Consider the following 26086-nt stretch of genomic DNA (forward strand, 5'->3'; position numbering starts at 1 on the left):
TGATGGCGTTGCAGTGTCGGCTGTGAGCTGAGACACAGGGACATGTCAGCTCACGGGATGGACGGCCGGGTGGGTGGATGTCAGGTTCTCTCTCCTCGAAGCAGTAGCACTATGAGGAAGCCCTGTAACCCCACAAGTTAACTCTGAGGCACCCCTCCCCGCAGAGCCTCAGTGGCTTCCCCTGTAGATTGGGGTTTGAGTTGCCTTGTCTCCCTCACAGGTTGCTTGGAGGTAGAGCACCTTTGAAAACCGCTTTGAGAACTGTAGTTGAACTCTGCATATGAGCTTTGTATTGTTATTATTTAAATTGAGTCTCAATTTGTGAAGAGTTTGGATTGGAGGGCATACTTTTTAAAAAATTTGCTCTATTCCTTTCGAGTATATGTAGTTACAGGAACTAATTGCTAATAGTATACTTCCATGTTGAAGTCCCACCGGGCCTACTACAATGGATATGAAAAATCACGTAATTAGCAGCCTTGTTTGCATGCAAGCCATGAATGTTCCCGCATCCTCATTGCTGTTTCCGTAAGAGCGGGCCTGCATTCTTGCTTTCTGCTCGGCAGACCCCTTTCTCACTAGGAAGCCTGAAAGTGAACTTGAATCGGGGGCATATCATCAATGTCCAATCATTTCCAATTCCAAGCTAAGGGCGTCTTGGTGATAGGGATTCCAGGTACAGTACATGAAAACACAAAAGGCAGACACACCCATGAAGCGCAGCCATCTTCACTTTCTGGGTACAAACCAAATGTGTGACAGTCCGCTGTTAGTCTTGGTCCAGGTCACCTGCATGCGGTGGCAGCGCCGTCCCCGTGAGGCGGCTTCACCTTTGAGAGGCCGCAGCCTGGAGCCCGGTGCCTCCGAGCCGGGTCCCGATGACAGCAGCTGGGTCGGTGGTGGGGCAGAAGCCAGCAGCCAGACAGCGAGGAGCTCCGCACAGACTTCCTGTCACAGGGTCCACAGGACCCCAGGGCCCCGCTGCTTTCCGAGGCTTTTTTAAAAACCATGAACACCCGGGTCTCTTCCCCAGGATTCTTTTGTTCTTCCTCCAGGTAAAAGAGCATATTTGGCAGCGAAAGCTGTTTTTCAGCCTCTGTTTGATGCTTTCCCTTCCGATTAAAATTATATGGGGCCCCAAGGCATATCTGGTGATCACGAGCACGCTCTTGGCCAGACATGCCGCTTTCCTGTGAATAGCATTATTGTTGTGTGATATGAAATGCAGGGAAAATGGAAGATTGACTGCCTCTCTGACTGAAATTTGGCCTACCAGAGAACCTTTGAAAAATCAAGCATCAGAACGTCTGCTTCCAGCCAAAATGAACTAACAGGGACCAGATTTACCCTCCCACCAAAACAAGTAAAAAATGGAAAAAGTATAAGAAACATGTGTTAGACATTAGACATCAGGCAACAAAGAACAGTGATCGCTGAGAGGGGAAACAAACAAGGTGAGCCCTGTGGCTGCCCCAGCTTACGGCCTGGAGAGGGTTTCCAGGCCCCTGCACAGGGGCGGGTGCCGGGCAGAGCCTGGTGCTGGCCCAGCAGCGTTGAAGAGGAGCTGGGAGCACAGGGCGGCGGAGGCAGCAGGAAGCGTCAGGGTCGTTACTGTGAGAGAGAGCTGCTCCGAGGAGAGCTCAGAGCTCTGCAGAAGGTTCCTCCTGGGTTGTCAGCTGAGTACCAGTAACAAGTGCACGGGGGAGTCCCTTCAAGGCAGGCAAAGAACCACTGGGAAGGGCTGAGGGAGCAGTACTTGGACCTCACGAGAGGCCCACCCAGAGTGGCATCACGTGGTGTCCTCCAAAGGGTTTCCCTTAATCGCGGGAAAAGTTAGTCCAATACTAAATGCTGTGCTGTTTCCACCTAACAAAGCTTAAAACCAAGAAGACCCGAAGGATCAGACACTTTCCAAGAACAACACCCAGGCATGTGTAAGAATACAAAACAAATCCGGCACTGAGTGAGGTAAAACTCATGATGTCCGACATCTGACCGAAATTTAACAGGCGTGCAAAGGAGCAGGAGAAAACGACCCACAATGAGATGGACAATCCATCTAAATCATCCAAAGTTAAATGGGTGATAGAATAGCAAACACGAATATTATTAAAACAGTCATTGTACTTGTCTCCCACACATTCAAGAAGTCAGAGGAAAGACTGGGCACAAGATATTTTCAAGCAATACTGAAACCAAGCCTCTAGAGTAGAAAACTATGGTGTTGGAGTCAACTAGATCAACACTAGATTAACAGCAGATTTCAAGCTGCAGAAAAGAAAAATTACTAAACTTGAATACATAGCACTCGAAGCTATGTAAAATAACACAGAGAGAAACAGTCTGAAATAGCAGAGCGTTAGTGAGCTGTGGGCCAACTTCACACAGCCTAATGTACAGTATGTCTGATTCATGCCACCGGAGAAGGGCAGAAACATGGGAAGAGATCATGGCTGAAAATTTCCACATTTGATGAAAACTATAAACCCACTCATCTGTGAGGCTCAACAAACCCCAAGAGACATGAAGGAAATTACATCAAATTCCATAATCAACTTGCTTACAACAAGTGATAAAGAGAAAGCTCATAAAAGCAGTCGGAAAAAGCACACATTTTCTATGCCAAGAACGTGGTAAGGGTGACAGCAGGATTCTTATCAAAGGCAATGCAAATTGGAAGACGGCGGAACATCTTCAAAGTACCCAAAGGGGGGAAAAATGAACTGAGAATTCTAGAGCCATAAAAATAACTTTCAGAAATGAAAGTGAATGTAAACCAGCATATCAATGGGCTGAAGAAGAAAAATCACATCATATCAACTCATGGGAAAAACATGGACAAAATCTCTCACCTGTATATGGTAAAACCTCTCAGCAAAGTAGGAACAGAGGACAGGACTTCCTCAGCGTGGTGAAGAACAGCCACAGAATCCAACAGCTCATATCACACTTGAATGGGGACAGATTGAGTGCTTTCTCCCTAAGATTGGAACAAGATAAGGATGCCCACTCTCACCACTCTGATTCAACATAGCAACGAAGTTCTCACCAGTGCAATAAAGCAAGAAAAATAAATGAAAGGCATATGTCATGGAAAGGAAGAAATAAAAATGTCCTTATTTGCAGATGCCATTATTGTCTACATAGAAAAATCCCAAAGAATCTACCAAAAAACTAGAACTAATAAGTGAAATCAGCAAGGTCATGGCATAAAGGGTCACATTGCTATATACCAACAATGAACACATGGGAAAATAGATTAAAACATAATATCATTCATAATTGATGCAAAGAGAATTAAGTACAAAGGTGTAAACCTAGTAAAGCTGAAAATAAAAAAATGCAGATGAAAGAAATAGAAAAGACCTTAATAAGGATAAAAAAGAATTTAAAAAGACCTGAAAGACATACCATATTTGTGGATTGGAAGATTCAACATAAAAAACATGTTGAAACTCCCCAAATTGATCTGTAGGCTCAACAGAATTCCTATCAACAGCCCAGCAAGGCTTCCTATAGACATAGACAAGTTTATTCTAAAATTTACATGGAAAGACAAGGCCTAGAACAGCTATACAATTTTGGAAAAGATGCACACACCGAGAAGAGCCAGTAGAGACGATTTCAGGACTTCAGATCCAGCCACGGGGCAGCGTGGGCTGGCAGAGGGACTGAGACAAAGACCGGCGATGAGAATGGAGACGCAGACGGAGACCCCACCTATGTTAGAAGCAGAGACGTGGAGAGGAGCCCTTGGACACACGAGGAGGAAGAGAAGCCAGACCCAAGCTTCACACCTTAGACGATCAATTTATTCAAAATGGATTGTGGCTTAAACGTAAAACACAAACCTAAAGAACATTTGGGAACACACACAAGGAACTCTTCAGGACGAGAGCTAGGTAAAAAGTGTTTAGGCCTGACCCCCAGGGCACACCCGACAAATGTGGCTCCTTCAAAATTAAAGTTTTTCTTTCCTAAAGATCCTTTTAAGAGGCCGAAAAGCTACAGATTGGGAGGAGATGCTTGCAAACCACCCATCTGACAGAGGACTTCAAGAATATATACAGAACTCTCAAAACATGACAGAAGAAGAAGGACAAAGCAATTCCATTGGAAAATGAGCACAAACCAGGAAGAGACCTTTCACCAAAGAGGATCCACCGATGCACACACACGTGAGAATGCCCAGCACTGTTACCTATCAGGGGCCTTTATTCTGGAAAAACGGAAACTTAGGTCCATCAAAACCTAAAATGAAAAGTTATATATACAGTGTTCATGGCAGCTTTATTCACAGCAGACAAGAGACTGGGGGACCCCAGATGCCCTTCAGTGGGTGGAGAGGTAAAGGAACTGGGGGCCATGCTTACTATGGGGCATGACTGAGCAATGACCAGGAATAGCCATGGTGCACTCGACAACCTGGTGACTCTCAGAAGAAACATGCTGTGTAGATAAAGCCCGCCTGGCCACGGGCTATGCTGTTCCATTCATAACAACATTGTAGCTGTGGCGGCCACGTGTTGGGGTGGAAGGGTGTGGTGTGTCCAGAGTGGTGTGCTGGAGCATTTCTGTCTCGATTCTGGTGGTGGTGATGGGCATCTGCACGTGAGGAAACTGAATAGACACACATATGTGCATGTAAAACTCACGAAACCTGAGTAATGCCTGTAAATTGTACTGATGTCCATTTTTTGTTTTTGGGGAAATGTGAAGGTTAAGTGGAACCTCCATGTGCATATTTTGGTAACTTCTTGTGAATCTGTAATTATCCTATATAATAAAGATGTAATATGCAAATGGATCAGCAGGAAGGTGGGGCAGGGAGCTACAAGCAGGGCGGCAGAGAGCTACAGGAGGGGGCAGGGCAGCAAGCTATGAGGGGGGTTGGGGGGAGGTATAGGAGGGTGGGGCAGCGGGCAGAGAGCTACTGAAGGGCGACAGCGAGCTACTGGTGCACAGATTCATGCGCAGGGCTACTAGCTTTTAAATAAAAAGTTAAAAAAAAAAACCCACAGATAAAATAAAGGCTTTTCAAATACACAAAAACTGAAATAACTCCCCACCACCAGACTGGCACTGGGCAAGATGTCGAAGGAAATCCCGACCTGCACAGGGCTGGCTGGTGCTGGGGAGCAGGACCCGGGAAATGTGGGATATTTATAATGTGCATCATTAAAACCTCTCACAAGACGATTCACTCCTGAAAGCAGGAACAGGCGGGGAAGGAAGGTGTTTGACAGAAACAGTGGCGGTGGGAGCAGAGGACGGAAGTGTGTGAGCCAGCAGGCCCTCAGGACCAAATCTAGAGACAACTGTGGACAGTGGTGGACACTGGAGGGAAGAGCAGCCGGGGAACAAGCCATGGGGATAGTCCCCTGCCCCGGTCAGGCCAGGACACAGCAGAAACCTCAGACATGACGGAGGTCATGGCTCAGATCGCCCAGTCCCCTCTTTCCAGATGTGACTTACACTTTCCCCCAGATAGAGTCTCATCAGTACTTTTTCTCCTCCTTTTTGGAAAGAAGAGGAGTGGTTACAGGGGCCAGCAGTGCTCAGACGGTTCCACTCCATACAGGAAGCTGCAGCCGCGTTCGGGCTGTGTGGAAGCTGCGACATTTGGCCATAGACAGAACGGTCAAGGGGAAACGACCACTGTCTGAAGATCACACAGCGTGGCTTTTCGGCTTTCTGTGCAGAAATGTCGGGGCGAGCTGCACCCCGAAGGGAGACGGTGCAAGCCCTGCCGTGGCTCCGTCACCTAACGTCTCGCTGTGCCCACTTCTCACAGCAAGGACGGTCTTCGCCAAGGCTCTTTGCTCCGCTATTTTAATTCGTCTGTGCAAGTAAAATAAAACTGTGTAACCTGGGCTCCGTTGGCACCAGCTGAACGAGTCAGACCCTGCGAGCCGAGGCCCCGCGTCCTGGCAGAGCCCAGGGCAGGCGGGGCCCAGCAGGAGCAGAGCAGGCGTGAGTGAGGGCTGCTTTCTGCTTGGGTGCAAAGGAGCATTTAGTCATCTGATAGCTAAGTTAATTATTTTGGCATAAAGAATTATAAATATGATGTGCTTCACATATGTGATTCCAAATTAGGTTAGCGATCCAGTGTCTGTCTTAGGGATGTATAACTTAAGCACTGAGCAAGGAAAAGCAGTTCTTCAAAAAGTCACACACACAATTACCGTATTCCCCATCAACTCCCTCCTCGGGATGTACCCAGAGAATTGAACACAGGGACTCGAATAAAGATTTGTAACAAATGTTCACAGCAGCACTGCTCACACCAGCCAAACAGGGGACACCCCCCAATGTCCCTGGACAATGAATAGACAAACTGGGTTAACATACAGTGGAAAGGCGTTCAGCCACAAGAAGGCATGAAGCTCTGACAAATGCTATGATGGGGATGAACCTTGAAACCACGAGGCTCAGCGAAAGGAGCCGGTCGCAAAGGCTGCACGTTGTATGATTCCACGAATACAAAGCACCCAGAATGGGCAAATCCACAGAGACACAGTTAACAGTGGTCCCCAGGGACCTGGGGAGCGAGAAGTACAGGGTTTCCTCTGGGGGATGTAAATATTTTGGAACTAGGTAGAGTTAGTGGTTATAAAACATTGTGAATGCACTAAATACCACTGAATTGTCCACTTCGAAATGGTTAATTTCAACTTATGCAAATTTTACCTTAATTTTTGTTGTTGTTAATCCTCACCTGAGGATATTTTTCCCACTGATTTTCAGAGAGTGGAAGGGAGTGGGGGAGGAACATAATGTGAGAGAGACACATTGATTGGTTGCCTCCAAGACATGCCCTGACTGGAGATGGAACCTGCAACCTGGGTCAGCGCCCTTGACCGGAAATGGAACCATGGCCCTTCGGTGCACCGGCTGACGCTCTAACCACTGAGAACACCAGCCAGGGTTCTACCTTAATTAAAACCACCACCACCACCACCGAGCAAGGACTCCTCCCACACAGAGGCCCCTCATCTCAGCTTCAGCCTCTCCCGTCTTTCTTCCTGCTGTGTCTTCTCTCCAAAGACACCAACCAAACGGAACACGTTTCTAAAGAAATGTTTAGTTAGAGGTGCACAGACATCCTCCTGTGACTTCCCTGGTTGGGACACAGAAGGCAGTATCACAGGATTAGCAGAAGCAGCTGGTTTTGATAGGTCCCTCCCTGAAGTGGGGGTGGGGGCTGTGGAAAGTTGTCCAGCCAGCTGGGGACTTCGGCTTCACAGAGGAGGAGACACCCTTGAGACGGAGAAGATGCTCAAACACCCAGACGTTTGCTTAGGTTGCATTTGGTGACAAGAGAAATTTGATGTTTGCCAGGATGTTTTTCATGCCCCATAGTCTCAGACTTGGGAAGAGCTGGAGTTACGGGGCTGAGGGCCGTGAGGGTGAAGCGGGGAGGGGGGCTTCACCAGCTTCCTGGGCATGTGGCTCCAGGCTCTGGGGGAGGTGCCTGTGTTCGGGTTCCCACATGGTCTCCATCCCTGAGGACACCACGAGAGGCAAGTGACCCCAACGCTCCAGAGGGTGGGCCAGCTTTGGCTAAGCTGACATCTGTCTCAGCATCCCAGACAAACACAGTCTTGGTTTGGTCTACAACTGTGGTCGGCAAACTCATTAGTCAACAGAGCCAAATATCAACAGTACAACGACTGAAATTTCTTTTGAGAGACAAATTTTTTAAACTTAAACTTCTTCTAACGTCACTTCTTCAAAATAGACTCGCCCAGGCCATGGTATTTTGTGAAAGAGCCACACTCAAGGGGCCAAAGAGCCGCATGTGCCTCACGAGCCGCAGTTTGCCGACCACTGGTCTACAAGCGTGGGGGCAAAACCTATCAGCTTGCTGCTGGAAATGAGCGCCTAGGTGTATTTCCTTATTACTCAAAACCAACCTCGGAGAAACCACCATCGTTTTAAGATTTATATCTTTATTTCTGGAATATGAAACTGTTTTGTTGGCAATAAGGGGGAAACCAGTTTATACAACTCGCTTTGGAACTAATAGGCTCCAGTGTCTTCTTCAGTGACAAGCCTCATTCTCCAAACCCAGACAGCCTGCTCTCATGAAGGGTGTGGGCGCCCCAATCCCCTCTGTTCTGGGGGCTCTTGGATGCCCTATGGGCCCAGCATTCCAAGTCTGTGCCAGGCCCTGACTGGGGACACCACTGGGTCTCAAGGGCACTTCCTGTTCCGGAAGAGCTGGGTCCTCTTTCTCCCCCAGTGGCCACCAGACCCTCCTCTGGGTCCCCTTCACCCCCATGGAGCTCCCTGTGGGTTGTGTGGCTCCCTTCAAGCACAGCGTGGACACCTGGTGGGATGGATGCTGCGTTTGGGGATGAGGGTCCCCCAGTGCTGGTCTCCATCTGTAACCCTCTCAGCAAAGGAGACAGGAATGCTTGCGTTAGAAATGTCCTAGAAAAAAGTATTGTTTCTGACAATTTAAAACGGTAACTCCTGGAAGCTCCAGGTTTCACACTTGACTTATGAACGACAGAGGCTAGCTTCCTGCCAGAGCTGACGGGGAGATTGGGGGGGCGGGGGCGCGGTAGGTTCAGGAGCAAGGGGAAGGAGACGAGTTTACACACACATCGTCTTGCTGAAACAATGGTCAAAAGGCACGCGGGTATGTGTGTGGCCAAAGCCTCACCCAGGCTATTTCTCTGAGCACAGATATTTGGCAGGAGCGAACGCTCCCTCTCCCACACGGCCTGGATGCCGTGCTCGCAGCAGCTGGCTCCACCGTCCGCCCACGTCCGCAAGGCTCCCTTTAAACACAGAAGGAAGAGAGCGGAGCTGTCGGCAAGACGCACCTCCAGGCTCAGCGATCGTATCAGCGCAGCTTCACGACACAAAGCACCTCTCACAGGTACAAGTCCCTGCAGCAGCGAACATGCTTCCCGACGAGGCAGAATTTCCACTCGGGAATGACTCACTCTCGGCCCGGAGTGTCCAGCGAGAAAGTATTGCTTTATTGGGTCTATTTCCTAACTACAGAGATAGCGGACACAAATATCAAACATTCCCTTTCCACATGACATCCACCAGAAATGTTTCATGCAAGTCTACGATGCCACACGCGAGGTGGGTTCTGGGGTCACAGGCAGGAGAGACGCCTGCGGGGAGCAGGACCGTATGTATGTACATGTAGCCATATATCTTCAGTTCTTCACCGATATGTGCAAATGTGACAGATATGGCTTTCAGATTTTTCGTTTCTTTCGTTGAGTTAAAAAAGTAAGACATCATCATACAGAAGAACATTTTAAAAATAACTTTTTCGGCGGGAGAATCTCCACCGTCACGTTAGGTTCAATGACAACCTACAACCTGCACCCGCGGCTGCAGTTCAGGCAGGTTCCAGGAGGGGGCATACCTTCCTAAGGCACAAGTAGCAGGTTAAAACATGTTTTAATTAAACCATGCTTTTTTTTGGTTATGTGAAACAATAAATTGTGGCTAGGAGCAAGGTGTAAGAAGCTGTTAATGGTACGAAATGCAGCCGTAAAGCTTACACTACCCTATCTGTTAACAGTAACTAGTCTGAAACCTACTACAATCGCTGCATATTAAAACATTGTTTTTGGTAATCGTTTTCTTACAGGAAGCTGAGTTATAAGGCTTCTGTGAAATAATAATCTTATAGCTGAACAAATATATTACACTCCCTTCATAATGTTATTTACAGTTACTTTCCAATTTCGCCACGTGGTAACACAGGGTGTTCTGAGCGCACCTCCCCCGGCTTCTAAAGTGCTTGGTTATCTGCACAAGACGAGAAAAACGCAGGCCTGTCGGGGGTGACGGGCCCAGTGGGAGTAGCTGAAGAGCCAGGTTTGGATACTGGTTATTGCTGGCGCCGAAGCCCCTGCTGGGCGAAGACCGAAGACCACCTATTATTTATTATTTATACATAAATATGTGCCTATCTATGTACATACATGCAAATGCAAGACCTGTCCTGTGACAGATTTCTTTTCTTGTCCAGTAACCTATCTTGTGCTATTCAACCTACTTGTGCTATGTTCAAAGCCAGATTAAAAACAAAATCCTAGATGCTACAATGAACAATCCTATGGTTTTAGTAACACAGGGGAGGGGAGCATGTTATGAAAGAGCTGAGATGAAACACTGGAAGATCCCTAAAATGCACTGAATAAGGCAACAAAATCATATAGTACAGCCGCCCAGGAAAAGTTGAAATAAAGTAGGAAACAAGTGTTAGGTTTTCCTCACAAATGCCTAGCTTGCCAGTATTCTCTTACTTTTTGCAAAGTTTGATAAAGCCTCTTGATGAAATGTTTTTATAGCTTTGCTCAAATAAATACTCTCCTGGTAGCAAGTTTAATGCTTAAGTCTATGATGCCCTGATGCTGTGGTTGGATTAAATAAGGCACTTCCAGTACTGAAATCCAGGGGTGCCTGAGGATGCATTGGGGTCAGGCTCCCACGTGGGGTCATTCCCATGGGGGTGCCGTCACACAGTCTGTTTCCTACACTCACCCCACCACACCTCTTTACTTTCTTCTTGAGATGACTTTTCCTTCAGCAGATGGAGTGGCCCTTCCTTCCTTCCTTCCTTCCTTCCTTCCTTCCTTCCTTCCTTCCTTCCTCCTTCCTTCCTTCCCGTTAGAGAGCTACTTCTTTGTATGTATAATACATCTTCAGTAAGTTGGAAGTTCTGTGTGGTACCAGGTGTGTTCAGTTTGTTTAGTCAGAAGTCTGGATGCTGAACCTCCACTGTCACCCATCGACACCATGGGGCTCCTGAGCGAGTTCCGATGTTGCCAACTATGAATGGGTGCTGGTGCTGGAGAGGTCGTTTCGTATTATTTCATTTACTGTAAGAAAACAGAAACAAGAGAACGCATTAGGAGAACACCACTCTGCATGGAACTGTATGTAAATAACCAGCAATTCCATCAGCCACGCTCTCAGGACATTAAGTGCAGCCTGTGAAAAAGGAACTGGCTCCCTTCCTGCCTCTTGCCATGTCCGCAAAGTGTCCTGCGCCAGCAGTGCGGCTGCCCGGGACCTGGCTGCCGTGACTCAGGCGCGGGTGGCGGTGCCGTTACTGCTCATGGTGCACCAGGGGCTCCCCAGGTCCTGAGTGCACCTTCTCCCGGCAGGAAAGCACCGCTGAGGTGTCCGGGGTCCACAACACCAACAACTGGCACCCACATGGAAGCACCTCTGGAAGTCCACGCTCGTTGACCACCCCTCAACCTCACCATCAAGTTGGAAAGGGGCTGGCACCGCAGCAGGAGCCCCCTCTGTGGGGTCTCTTCCTTCATCTCTGGTTCCTTGTCCACGGCCACTATCAGCCTGTGATTTTTGGCAGCCAGAGAGGAAATGAGCAAAGGCCATCGAGAGGGAGCTGCACAACACCCCTCCCTCCACTGCCGATGGGCGCCCCGATAGGGAAATGTCACCAGGGAGGTGTCACCACGGTCACTTTCCTGACAGAACTGGGAGGTGGGGAACACGCGCTCACGTCACGGAACTGCCAGGTTTCCCTCTGTTGCCCAGATAAACCTCATGTGTTTCTGCAAAGGCCCCGGCCTATCCGAGGGTGGCTTCCTGAGCAATTAGTTGGTGCACATTTCATCTCCCCCACTCCCTTCTCTACATTCCCTTTCAACATACACCCCCCCGCAACTATTTTTAAGAATAACAATAATAAAACACAGTTGGGAGAACCAGGAATTGTGTCATGGGACCTGATAACAGAACTCACTGGCAGGAACTCGAACAGCAAACTTCAAACCCTGGCTCTTCCCAAAGGTATGGCCTGGCAGGGACCCAGGGCCATGGTGTCCACTCTCTGCCCAAGTCCACCTGTGGTCTGGGTGAGGGCTCCAGCTGGCTGCCCGCAGAGGACACACTAGGGCCCCGCCTGAGACAGGGACGTGACATGCAGCAGCTCCTCTGAAGATGGCGAACCAGTGGCTGGGACACATGGGGAGGGACTCACCCTCTCCTAGGGCTCATCACAGCTGCTGCTGGGGCAATAGCGACGCCCAGGGCTCAGAGCAGGTATCAGGACGGCACTTGCTGAGAGCGTGCATGAGGCGGCTCCTTAGCTGCAGGTGGCTTTTCCACCACAGCCCTGGGCCCCGTGGAGAAGGGAGGGCAGCTCTGCCATGTCCGTCAGGCCCAGGCAGCTTTCTCCTCATCCTCCCAGGCATCTGCCCCCAGTGACCTCTGGGCCGAGACGCTTCTGAAGCAGACAGGGGCCCGGGACGTGCAGGTGATGTCCCATTCTCTCCAATTTCACTTGTTACGCTCCTTCTTCTTTAGGACACGTGTCCACTTGTTATTTGGCAGGACACTGCCACATCAAAGAACATTTTGACAAAGAAAAATCACAACTGTTGAGTTTCTACAGGGTGTGTCTGGGTAAGCAGAAGGCTTACTGCAGTGAGGGTGTCTCGCACCAAGAAAGAGCGTGAAACATACTTAGAAAGTCGTTGGTCTTGTGGGCAGAAAGCGAGTCCCCGGTGAGGTGACGGAGACAAGTTACCACAAAATGACACTGCAGCACCACGCCTATTTCTGCAGCACTGGACTGTTCACAGTTGCTTTCAGGGTCATCATCTCATTTATTCCTAAAACAGACCTGAGGCCAAGGGGACAGCAACAGGTTTGGGGCCAACATGGCAAGGTCTGGGCTCCTAGGTCAGCATTCCTCCTCTGGGAAGGTGGAAATGGATGGCAGAGGGTGCCTTAATCCAGGGTGCTGACCAGCCATGACCCACCAGGCAGAGAAAAGGATCCCAACTGAAGAAGCAATGGCCCCTTCAGTTACCCTACAGCAAGAGAAAGGTCTTATTTCCCACCCCATTACCAGGGATAACAAAAGTCCCAGACAACAAATCTGATCTAGTAAGATCGGTGATTCTGTGGTTGAAAAGGTCCGAGGGAAATAATGATGGAGAGGAGGAGGGAGGTCCAGGGGAAATGATGGAGAAGAGGAAGGTGGTCCAGGGGAAATAATGATGGAGAAGAGGAAGGTGGTCCAGGGGAAATAATGATGGAGAGGAGGGAGGTCCAGGAAAAATAATGATGGAGAGGAGGGAGGTCCAGGGGAAATAATGATGGAGAGGAGGAGGGAGGTCTAGGGGAAATAATGATGGAGAGGAGGAAGGAGGTCTAGGGGAAATAATGATGGAGAGGAGGGAGGTCCAGGGGAAATAATGATGGAGAGGAGGGTGGTCCAGGGGAAATAATGATGGAGAGGAGGAGGGAGGTCTAGGGGAAATAATGATGGAGAAGAGGGAGGTCCAGGGGAAATAATGATGGAGAGGAGGGTGGTCCAGGGGAAATAATGATGGAGAGGAGGAGGGAGGTCTAGGGGAAATAATGATGGAGAGGAGGGAGGTCCAGGGGAAATAATGATGGAGAAGAGGAGGGAGGTCCAGGGGAAATAATGATGGAGAAGAGGGAGGTCCAGGGGAAATAATGATGGAGAGGAGGAGGGAGGTCTAGGGGAAATAATGATGGAGAGGAGGAGGGAGGTCTAGGGGAAATAATGGAGAGGAGGAGGGAGGTCTAGGGGAAATAATGATGGAGAGGAGGAGGGAGGTCTAGGGGAAATAATGATGGAGAGGAGGAGGGAGGTCCAGGGGAAATAATGATGGAGAGGAGGAGGGAGGTCCAGGGGAAATAATGATGGAGAAGAGGGAGGTCCAGGGGAAATAATGATGCAGAAGAGGGAGGTCCAGGGGAAATAATGATGGAGAGGAGGAGGGAGGTCTAGGGGAAATAATGATGGAGAGGAGGGTGGTCCAGGGGAAATAATGATGGAGAGGAGGGAGGTCTAGGGGAAATAATGATGGAGAGGAGGAGGGAGGTCCAGGGGAAATAATGATGGAGAGGAGGGAGGTCCAGGGGAAATAATGATGCAGAAGAGGGAGGTCCAGGGGAAATAATGATGGAGAGGAGGAGGGAGGTCTAGGGGAAATAATGATGGAGAGGAGGGTGGTCCAGGGGAAATAATGATGGAGAGGAGGGTGGTCCAGGGGAAATAATGATGCAGAAGAAGAGGGTGGTCCAGGGGAAATAGTGATGGAGAAGAGGGAGGTCCAGGGGAAATAATGATGGAGAGGAGGAGGGAGGTCTAGGGGAAATAATGATGGAGAGGAGGAGGGAGGTCTAGGGGAAATAATGGAGAGGAGGAGGGAGGTCTAGGGGAAATAATGATGGAGAGGAGGAGGGAGGTCTAGGGGAAATAATGGAGAGGAGGAGGGAGGTCTAGGGGAAATAATGATGGAGAGGAGGAGGGAGGTCTAGGGGAAATAATGATGGAGAGGAGGAGGGAGGTCCAGGGGAAATAATGATGGAGAAGAGGGAGGTCCAGGGGAAATAATGATGGAGAGGAGGAGGGAGGTCCAGGGGAAATAATGATGGAGAGGAGGGAGGTCCAGGGGAAATAATGATGGAGAGGAGGGAGGTCCAGGGGAAATAATGATGCAGAAGAGGGAGGTCCAGGGGAAATAATGATGGAGAGGGGGAGGGAGGTCTAGGGGAAATAATGATGGAGAGGAGGGTGGTCCAGGGGAAATAATGATGGAGAGGAGGGTGGTCCAGGGGAAATAATGATGGAGAGGAGGAGGGAGGTCTAGGGGAAATAATGATGGAGAGGAGGGAGGTCCAGGGGAAATAATGATGGAGAAGAGGAGGGAGGTCCAGGGGAAATAATGATGGAGAAGAGGGAGGTCCAGGGGAAATAATGATGGAGAGGAGGAGGGAGGTCTAGGGGAAATAATGATGGAGAGGAGGAGGGAGGTCTAGGGGAAATAATGGAGAGGAGGAGGGAGGTCTAGGGGAAATAATGATGGAGAGGAGGAGGGAGGTCTAGGGGAAATAATGATGGAGAGGAGGAGGGAGGTCCAGGGGAAATAATGATGGAGAAGAGGGAGGTCCAGGGGAAATAATGATGGAGAGGAGGAGGGAGGTCCAGGGGAAATAATGATGGAGAGGAGGGAGGTCCAGGGGAAATAATGATGGAGAGGAGGGAGGTCCAGGGGAAATAATGATGCAGAAGAGGGAGGTCCAGGGGAAATAATGATGGAGAGGAGGAGGGAGGTCTAGGGGAAATAATGATGGAGAGGAGGGTGGTCCAGGGGAAATAATGATGGAGAGGAGGGTGGTCCAGGGGAAATAATGATGCAGAAGAAGAGGGTGGTCCAGGGGAAATAGTGATGGAGAAGAGGGAGGTCCAGGGGAAATAATGATGGAGAGGAGGAGGGAGGTCTAGGGGAAATAATGATGGAGAGGAGGAGGGAGGTCTAGGGGAAATAATGGAGAGGAGGAGGGAGGTCTAGGGGAAATAATGATGGAGAGGAGGAGGGAGGTCTAGGGGAAATAATGGAGAGGAGGAGGGAGGTCTAGGGGAAATAATGATGGAGAGGAGGAGGGAGGTCTAGGGGAAATAATGATGGAGAGGAGGAGGGAGGTCCAGGGGAAATAATGATGGAGAAGAGGGAGGTCCAGGGGAAATAATGATGGAGAGGAGGAGGGAGGTCCAGGGGAAATAATGATGGAGAGGAGGGAGGTCCAGGGGAAATAATGATGGAGAGGAGGGAGGTCCAGGGGAAATAATGATGCAGAAGAGGGAGGTCCAGGGGAAATAATGATGGAGAGGGGGAGGGAGGTCTAGGGGAAATAATGATGGAGAGGAGGGTGGTCCAGGGGAAATAATGATGGAGAGGAGGGTGGTCCAGGGGAAATAATGATGGAGAGGAGGGAGGTCCAGGGGAAATAATGATGCAGAAGAAGAGGGTGGTCCAGGGGAAATAGTGATGGAGAAGAGGAGGGAGGCAATAAGCAAAGCAACTATAATCTGGTTCCTCAAGGTGACACAGACCACAGGAAAATAACACCTGTTTGACAAGATAAAAGGGGAAGAAACTTCAGAAGTGGGCTTCCCCTACTGCCCACGGTCGCACCTGAACCTGGCGGGAGCTCCTGAAGTGGGTGTGAGTGTGGAAACCATTCAGCGTGTCCTGAGCCATCCAAGGCCCTGGTTTCCATGTGGCTACTTTGGTGCTGACCCTATTGGGGGCGTCAGGAGAATGAGGAGGCTGGAAGGGCCCACCCAGAGAGCAAAGCTCTCGACTGTCATCGTGGTCCACTGGTTTCTGATGAGCAAATGGCCCTGCCTCCCTTCCAACAACATGACGCCAGAAGTGCTGGGTCATCAGACCCTGCTTTTCCAAGCCCAGCAACGTCAAGTCGGGATCAAGATCACAATGTTTCAGACATCTTGGGACTCACTCAAGAACCATCATGCATGCGTCAACATCCTCTAGAATCTCCCCTAAGCACTCCATGGGACTGAGGGCATCAGGCAGCAAGCCACGATGGACAACCATACACTGCGGAGTGGATGACGCCCCCCACAATGTTTGACACAGCTGAAGATGGATAACCATGAAATACAGAGTGGGCAAAGTCCCACATAACTGTCTACACAACTGAGGAACAACAAGCATAAAGCAGCCCTCTCTGCCGTACCTACAGCCTGTGTTGTAACTGAGTCAGGAAAGCCACGAGGGTTCCCATTTCACAGATGGATGAAGGACCCATCACAGAAGGGCTGACGGAGGTTAAGTATTTCTTTGATGACCGGGCCGAGGATGAAAACCTGGGACCCTCTTGCCCCGCTCCTCTTCTGGCCGCAACTTCCTATTTCTCTTCCATGAGGTCATAGTTCCGAGTCCGTATCAGTCCACAGCCACCCTGGGCTCTGTGCGGGCTATTTTGGGAGTGGCTTTCTCTCTTTGATATGGTCGGGTCGATGACACCCACGTTTCCCCACAATGTCTTCTTTCTGCTGATAGTTTCCATTTCTTATTCAGCTTTTCCACCTACACCAAGGTTTTTCTTTATAGAAGTATTTTGAACTGCAGGTACCATGTGACCCTCACAGCTCGTCAGAGACCTGAAAGCGGAACCTTTGCCTTGCTTCACGTCAGATGTCCCTCAACAGGATGTGGTGAGCTGTTACACCACAATTTGATTTAATAAGAAGGGTTTTTTCCCTTATATTTAATTTTTCTCTAAAATGCTCCTAAGGTGGAAACTATTGCTTTTTTTCTAAAACTTATGTGGCAGTTTGAACTCTTGTTCTAATCTGGGATGTGTATGCAGGATGTGTGTGTGTGTGTGTGTGTGTGTGTGTGTGTGTCCTACAACCCCAAATCCACCTCTATATACATATCTGAAATTGAGTGAAAGGGAAATTATTATTTTTTTTAAAATACAAAAGCTAAAATGTACAGCTTTTACATGTACTTACATTATCTGTAAATATTACCCAGATTCTTCCTAAGAAGACAATCGCTCAGTTCTTCACCAGTAGTTGTACAAATGAAGGTGAAGTGCCCTTTTTACAGTAAAATGTACTTTCATATCATGAGTTTCTTCTTTTGGATCACGATTTTGAAAAGGTTGACACAAAGCCTCATGTTGCGGTGCAACAGCCAAGGTCCATCTCTCAGGGTCATGCATGGGTTTTGTATGACTACTGACAGCAGCGCAAATAGGGAAGGCATTGTCGGAGTTTGAATATTGTTTAATGTATTTGCCCTTCTCAATGCCTACCTTTTAGGCAAAGTTTCTGAATTCATGGTTTCTGAAAACAACAAAGGATCTGAAATCTCATCTTAAGGACTGAGCAAAGCACTTATTCACCCAGCCCTCTGGGTTCTCAGCACTTGCACAGACACTAATCTGGATATTTGCAGCATCCTACAAGGAAGGAAAGATAGCTATAGTGACTGCGAATTTTGTACATGGAGAGACCATGGCACACTCAGCTGAGAGGCAAGGATGTTGAGACCAGGATCTGGTGACCAGAGGTGACTGCTGCCCCATGCCACCTCAGCCCTTGGTTCTGAGAGCTTCCAGACGGCACTCGCTAGCTGCACAGCAAATCGATGGGTGGATGCAAGTGGCTTTCTAATACTAAGAAGGTCATGAAGGGACCAGGAGCCGTGGACCCCAAGAGCTGATGCTGGGAGGGTGGTGGACACAGGCCTGCTGTTGGCGCCTGTGCCTGCTATCCCTCCCTTCCTAATTCCACCACTGTCCCCTTCGTCTGGTCCTCTCTGGTTTCACCCGTTCAGAGCACAGCCATGGGGTTCCCAAGGGGAGGAAGGAGAGGGCACAGCTATTACCCCCTTTTCTGAGGCAGCTTCTCTCAAGAAAAGCAAAACATCTACACCCACCACCAGCACCACACACATGTGTGCGCGCATACACACACACACACACACACACGCGCACGTGGGTGGTTCTGCTGGAGCTAAAAACAGGTGTTTTTTTTCCAGTCATTTCTCCTGTACCAGCTTTTATGTGCTTTAAACATTTTGTTGTTGTTGTTGTTAAAAAGGAAAAGAGGGACGCTACCAAAGGAACCACGTGGGACCTGTCTGGTCACCTACTTTCCACTGCACTGTAAGAGCACACACAATGGTCAGCATTTTCTTTGCTCTAAAACAAACGGAAGGTGAACCGAGTGCCCCGTGAAGATCTCGGTGCCCAGAGTTTGCCGACACGCACCAAGCCATTCAGAAACCCCAGCCGCTAAGCCCCTAAATCACACTGTTTCACATAAAAAAGGCGGGTGGAGGCCTGACCAGGACAGAGCAGATGTTCCACCACATGGGTGTGCTCCACCTGTTGTGACTTGTTCTTGGGAGTCGGCAAGGGAGTGGAAGCCGCCCACCACCGCTGTGAGGGCCTCCTCCTGGCGGGGACACGGGGCTCCAGGCCCGACTGCTGTCTGGACAGGGTTCCTCACACCTGAGCTCTATCACCCACGTCCTGCTCCCTACTCTCAGTGAAGAGGTGACAGTCATGCTTCTGTGGGGAGGGGCTTTGAGTGAAGGGATAACAGTGTCACTTTAACCTGCAGGAGGAAAGAATGGCCATGGAGGACACCCACGTCCTGGCAGTTAGTGTGGCCTGTAGATCCCAGGAAACGCAGCACGTTATGTGACCAGAGTTCAAACAGAAATAAGCCCTGGAGGAAGAGCAACCCCTAAAAGTGACGGAAACTGCAGAGCCTATCTAGGTGTGTTTGTCTTTAAAGATGGCCTGACGTCCCGCTGTCCAGCGGTGCCTGGGCCATGCGACACTTTCTCGAATGGCAACCAGCCAACGCTGACACCCAAACTCCTGAAAACCCCACTTTCCTCAGACCCACATTCTCCCTGCATTCATGGCACAGCATGCCAGCCATCACACAGAGGCACATGAGCCAGTGGCCCGTGCGGGGGGGCCTGCGGCCGGCCTTTAGAAGGCCTGCCTGAGGCCTCTGCACGCTGAGCACTCGCTGTCAGGAGAAGGGGCGGCTGGAAGACCAGCTCCTGTTCTCACTTCACCTCTGAAGCCCCAAGTGATGTGGCTCCTGGAGGGGCTGGGGCCTGAGGGCCCCACCTGTGGAAACAGGAGGCTCGGCCAAGGTCCCTTTCTGCTTTATGAATCAGAGATTTTCAGTCATCGAAATGGAGACTAGAGTTCCATGTGCTGGGGAATATAAAACGCATGAACCTCATGGCCTCTTTCCCAGCTCTCTGGGAGGCGGGGAGAATTCTTATTAGGGAAACAGGACCAGAGAGGGCAGGAGACGAGCTAGTCCTCGCACAGCAGGTAGACAGAATCAGGAGTGGAATAGGCTGTTGGTGGGATGCGGTGCCGTCAGGATTCCACCAACGTCAGCAGAGAGGGTGGGGCTGCCAGCTGGTGGCTCCCTCGGCCTCTGGCCAGTTTTTTTTAAAATGGCATAATTGCTAAAATGCTCCATCCAAAGCTCAAATCACCTGCTTTTATAAAGAAAAGACGTGTGCACACACTAGTACTTTCTGGTAAATGTTCAGTTTACTGATTGTCAGAAAAAGAAGAAAATTATCGGGCATGTGAGTGAAAGTCACAGTGGTCTGGCGTTAATGCAAAGTCTGAGCTCAACCACAAGGCACACATGTTCTCACAAAGACACAAAAGGTGAACAAGACAAGGCTTATCCTGCTACGCGTTTAGTTTCCACGTTTCTTACAATGTGTGTGTATCCCTTTTATTATCAGGACAAATACCTGTGTAGGCTTTTAGGTTAATGCAAACATTAGCTGTGTCTTTTCGCCTCTCTCATACGGAATCGACGAGGCAAAACCATGGCCCCACACCTAGCCCCACGGTGCTGTGGCCCCTCCAGAGTTGTGGACTCTGGGGAATGGAGAGCCAGGGAGGCAGGCGCTAGAAATTTTTAGATGGGTGTTCACACAGATATTGATTCTAGTTCCCTAGGAACTGGATTTGGGCTTAGAGAATAAGAAATCTGGCTCCTCAATGTTAACCCAGTCATCATTTCATCCTTGTTTTTTACAAAAGGGTAAGGTGGAGAAGAACTATGCTTTGCAAATAGTACTTTTATCAGTTAAACAAACCCATATTTGTTGATATAGGTACATATTAGTTTAATTACAAAAAACTTTTTAAAGCACTTCCCTCTTTTTCAATAGTTATGTTAGTTCCAGTAAGGAAACCATTTGTACTAAGAATTTTAAAAAATTAACAGTATTCATCTACTGCCACTTAGCAAATTAGCCAGCCCAGCAGGGGACACTGTCATTTTTCTGTTCCTGGTTTTGTAACATGCTAAAATGTTGCTCTTCCATGAAAAGAATTATTTCTTCAAAGCCATTATTGTCCTTTAAACAAAAGCAAAATGGGAAACAAAAAGTCTTCATGATTCCACTATGGGGTCCACACAGGATTACTTTCCACGTTGCATTGTGTCCCATGGACTCTTTCAAATCAAACACGGATCATAAATAAGTATACAGCACAAAAGCAGTTCTCACTTCTTACTCCATCATCCTCTGAGGGACAGAAAAATGTACAATCTTTACCGGGGACGAGTCAGAAACACCCTGGGAAAGCCAAAATAGCTTTCTGAGGAGCAAAACAAAACAGGAAGGACGTTCTTTCCCATTCCTATAAGTAGGAGATAATTTTAAAAAGTATTTCCTAACTTTCCCAGAAAATACACCTTTCGCTAAAGTTAGTATTGTAACCTCAGAGCATAACAACTTAGGTGGACACACGGAAACCAGAATATCTCAGGCCAAACCTGTCCTTAAAGAAGTCCCTTTTGGGAAGTCTCTGAATCGTTTGTTGTCCTAAACCTTTACCCTATCTGCTGGTTCTGGGATGGCGAGTCAAATCCTAGGAAGCACGCAGCTGTTCACGGCGGCTGTACCTTTCCCCACAGGGGTGAAGAGCTGCGCTCCCCACGCGCCTACGGATTCGGGGGTCTGCTGAATGCCCAGCACTCATGGCTTCCACTGGTTTTTATTTAAGGAATGAGAGGAGGTGTGAGCTGAGGACATGAAAACACCAGGATTGCGGCCACAACTTAGAGATGAGACAATAGGAAGCGGGGAACACGCTTTTGTTCCACGGCGACAGTGCATCTGCGCCCGGAGAGCACCTGGGTGGGGGCCCTCAGGAGCGCAGTGGTCTCTCTCATGTGGGTTTTGAGTTCTTCAGAAGAGGCAGCCTCTTAGGACGTCTGCCATAAATACCTGCTCCTGCCCAGATGGCGCTGGGTCAGCAGGCGCCTGGGAGCCTGCTGTGTCCACCACGGCCTCACCGGGCCCATTCGGCGGCCGCCCTGGCACCTCCTGAGCCAGGCGCTGCCTTTGCCTGTGGGTTAGAACAGGGCGATTTGGCCATGAGTGTATCACAACCACTGTAATTCTGAAAATGCAGAGTTGCAACATCACTAAACTCATTTTTTTACTTTCTGCTTTTTTTTTTTTCAAAGATGCTTTGTGAAGCAGTGGAAAATAATACAGTTTCTCAAGTTTCATTAAAAAGTAAGTTCTCGGGCTACTTCGGGTGTCTTGGACCTATTTCAGCCTTCACTTATTTTTATCTTTTTCATCCTAATCAACCACTGCCACAGGGCCTGCTATTTTTGGAAGGAGAGAATGGGACAGCGGTGGGACCGACTGACAACAAGTCACAGTTTTAATAAAACATGACCCTCCCAGCTGGATGTGGGGTTGGCTGATCAACACTGTTGTTACACGGGACTGCCAGCCATTAAAACAGAATAATTTTCCTACCTTCGGTGCTGCTTCCTTATTTAGCCTGAATTCTCCAAATAATGCAAACGCCCCGTGTGGAAACTCCAGCACCCGTGGGGACCGGCAGCCACGTGACCAGGCATTTCCACCGGCTCGTCCTCCTCGCCTCTCTCCGCCGTACGGCAGGGCGTGTGCTGGCCACATCACCTGCCCATTATTTTATCTATGCCAAACCCACTCCGCAATCACTCACTGGGATCATTAAACTGCCAACAAACATTTTTCCACGCCTTTCTTTATGTTACTAGAAATATATTCTCCCAAATTGCAAAATTTCTATTCAAACAGAATTAACAGAATTGAAAAAATAAAAATTGTAAAAGCTCCCTTTAATTAAAACAACAAACAAATGGGCCGAGAGAGAGAGAGAGAGAGAGAGAGAGAGAGAGAGAGAGAGAGAGAGACTGCTGCGGGTTAGGGTAGGTTTGCTGTGAGATCAGGAGACTCAGAGTGAAAGGCAAGAACAAAGTGTGGCTTCCGTCTTTGTGGGGCAACGGATGAGCTGGTCAAGGCCAAATGTTGCTGCTCTGAGTCTGGGTGTGAGAGGCCAACATGGCCAATCGGCTCTCGGCACCCACCAGGCGTCCGCTGGCGCCCCGGGACCGCTCACCCGCTGCCGGGTTTGGGTCAGAAGATGCTGCGCAGTAAGGAAGCGATAGTTCCGGTGTTCACGGGAAATGAAACCCACCTTCTTGTCATGAAATGTAACTTTGAACCAAATCCTCACCTTACCGAAGAATTATTAGTATGTTAGGTGCGGTCAACCGCATTGTGACCCTGGAAGGAAATGGCCACTTAAAAGATGTAAGTGGTAAGTGCGTGAGGGACAGAGGGGTGGAAAGGTGTGAGCCCCGGGAGCTGATTTTTGTTATCTCGGCAGCCACAACTAAAGGACATGATGGAGTGAGGGTGTCTGATCGTGCCTGCCCTGGTGATGAATCTGGGTGAGGGGTGTGCAGACCCATCACACTATTCATTCTACCCTTGTGGATGTTGGAAATTTTCATCATTAAAAGCCAACACTATCTTCAGAGAGAAACCGGAACCCAAGCGAAGATGGTGATTGGCTGGTTAGCCTCCCACGTCTGGCCCGCTCTCTGGGCACTCAGGGCAGGCGGAGGACACCAGGGTCTAGCTCAGCCTTGGGCAAACTACGGCCCGCGGGCCGGATCCGGCTGTTCTATCCGGTTCTCTTGCTCTCCCCTCCGCTCCTTTACTTTGAATTTATATTAGTTCACACAAACACTCCATCCATGCTTTTGTTCCGGCCCTCCGGTCCAGTTTAAGAACCCATTGTGGCCCTCGAGTCAAAAAGTTTGTCCACCCCTGGTAGCTGCTACGAGGGACATCCTGGCCCTGGCCCCACACCACACCATACCATGAACGCACCGGGCCTGCCCCTGCTCCTCGTGACACTGGGGACTGGCCGAGTCACCTGGAGCTGGAACGGATGCAGATTCTCAGGCCTCACCAGACCCACTGAACCAAAACATTTGAAGAAGAGCCCAAGATTTGATCCCCCCCCCTCCCCCCCCCCACACACACGGATGTCTGAGACACAGGGGTTAGCTGGGGCAACCAGGAAATGCAAAGAGGCCTTTTTGGTGCCTTGGGAGAATTCTACCTTCATTTACTTCCCTAGTGCTGCTCACCTTCAAATACCCTAACCTCATTCAAATCTTTAAGAAGAAATTCTGTGCTAGTTTTTTCACAAATTGAAAACATAACACTACAAGTGACATTTTGCTTGAGGTTTGAGGACAGCCAAAACATTCCGCGGAATGCAGTGTCGAATAACACACAGGCTTGGGAGTGACGGATGATGCCACGTGGCCGTGGTGCTGAATGGAAAAGCGGGGAGGGATGCAGAGAATAGCTTTGAAAAGCTGGATTCTCACTGGGGTGCAGGAGGTCACCCAGCCCAGATCTCAGGGCCAACATGCAGCTCTGATTCATTCCACAGGACTCAGGCTTGGGGACCAGCACCCCAACCCCAGAGTCACCTGGAGAGAGTCACCTGGAGCCCATCCTCACCTGCAGCCTGTGGCACAGGACAGCCGAGATGGGGTGACAGCTCTGCTCAGCTGCTCTGAGCCAGCGGGCTTCTGCACAGCAGCCCTCTGCACAGCAGCCCAGGGCTTTGAGTGTTGAGAAAGGAATTAAGATGACATGCAGATGTTTTCATTTTCACTGTTAGAATTTGCAAGAGTTTTTAAAGTGCTCTTTAAAGTTATTAATGCCACTCCACACTTCTTAGACTGAATTCCTGCAAGGCCACCTCCATTTCACAGGCACAGAAACTAAGCTGAAGCAGAAAGACAATGTGTGAGAACTGAGATCTGCGATGGGGTGGCCCCTCCATGAGCCTGCACCCACACAGGTGTGTGATGTCAGCGCGGGTCAGCAGCTGCATCCTGGTGGGTCCTTGTAGCACAGGGGTCTCAGCCACAGCCACTGCTGTCTCCCCTTGATGGAGAAGCTGGTGAGTAGTGAGGAATACAGCTCCTATAGTCTGCCCGCCATCGCCAACATTCGCCCTCCACTGCCCTGTCGTTGGCTGCCATCTCCCGCCATCTCCAAGCCATTGCCCCACCATTACCCACCACTGCCCGCCATCACCTGCCATCTTCCGCCATTGCCCCACCACTGCCCGCCATCACCTGCCATCTCCCGCCATCACCCCACCACTGCCCGCCATCACCTGCCATCTCCCGCCATTGCCCACTAGCTGTAGCTCGAGGAATGGCTGCAGCCACAGCCCAGAGGGAGAGAACAGCAACCTCACCTGAGTCACAGCAGAGGACGCAGGGCAGGGTTCTAGTCCTGCAAGCTGTCCCTCTGCCACTGGTGGACCAGCCGAGGCAACACAAGCGCCCTCTGATCTACTGGGCTGTAGCCGCTGTTCTTGGCCACCAGCGGGTGGGCTGTGAGAAGATGGGGTACCCCAAAGGTCAGGGTCTGGGTGTGATGCCTGCAGACCAGGTTGTGCTTTGGTTCTTTGTCTGGTTTGCTGCTGGTGGGAGAAGCCCGGGGGCAGAGAGCACTGGGTTAGCAGCATCCAGTCTTTATTTATTTTCTTTTGTGTTACTCCTCACCCAAGGATATTTTTCCATTGAGTTTTAGAGAGTAGAGGGATGGGGAGAGACAGGGAAACATAGATGTGAGAGAGACACATCGATTGGTTGCCTCCCGCACACACCCCGACCAAGGTACAAGGCCTTGACAGGAATCAAACCCGGGTCCCATCAGTCCGAGGGCTGATGCTCTATCCACTGAGCCAAATGGGCTAGCTCGGGCAAGTCTTTCTCTCTTTCTACCTCATAGCACTGCCTGTAGTTCAATTTCAACACAAATTCCTACCTAGCACCTCAGACTCTTGGGCCATACTTATGTGCTGGCATCTCACATGTGCTGTCCTCAGCTCCACGTCCTCCCCGAGCCATTTCCCAGCTGGCAGCCCCATCGCTCAGGCCGGCCAGAGAGGAATTAGCGGAGGCCCCGAGTGTCTGTCCTCTGCACACCCCACGGTGCGCCTTCCTCCCAGGGACTCAGGCTCAGCCGCTGAGTCTCCAGCAAGGGTCCCACCCAGACCTCTGCGGAGCTCCACGCACAGCTCCCCATCGTTGCTCCCCCACTGCTCGAGGCTGCCTTTGCCTCTCACCACCCACACCCGGCCCGCATCCTGCCTGTCCCCACGTGGGTCCGGAATACGAACACGTCCACCCACTTGTCCTCAAGTCCACCACTTCCACAGCCCACTCGGCCGCCAGCTCTCAGCGGGGTTCCCTCGGCATTTCCCTACCCACAGCCAGAGCGAGCGCTGCCAAGACGAAAATCTGTTTGTAAGGGCCCGGTGTGCACCCCGACACCTCTTCTCGGAGCCCAGCTATGATGTCCGTGCCCCAGGA

The 26086-nt window shown here is 49.9% G+C and overlaps 1 protein-coding gene across 3 annotated transcripts in view; it reads right to left on the reverse strand.

Annotated features, from left to right (window-relative positions):
- Positions 1-8973: 8973 nt before the first annotated feature.
- The window catches only part of NFATC1 (nuclear factor of activated T cells 1), a 100315-nt gene continuing 83202 nt past the window's right edge, over positions 8974-26086 (reverse strand). For 2 of the 3 annotated variants that reach the window (XM_080683474.1, XM_080683475.1), the window contains exon 10: positions 8974-10862. In XM_080683474.1, coding sequence (XP_080539600.1) covers positions 10813-10862 — 50 coding nt within the window. In that variant the 3' untranslated portion in view covers positions 8974-10812. The remainder of the gene's footprint in view (positions 10863-26086) is intronic. The other variant, XM_080683473.1, reaches the window with a different exon arrangement.

The sequence above is a fragment of the Plecotus auritus genome, assembly GCF_963455305.1.
Source record: "Plecotus auritus genome assembly, chromosome: 8".
NCBI classification, from domain to species: Eukaryota; Metazoa; Chordata; class Mammalia; order Chiroptera; family Vespertilionidae; genus Plecotus; species Plecotus auritus.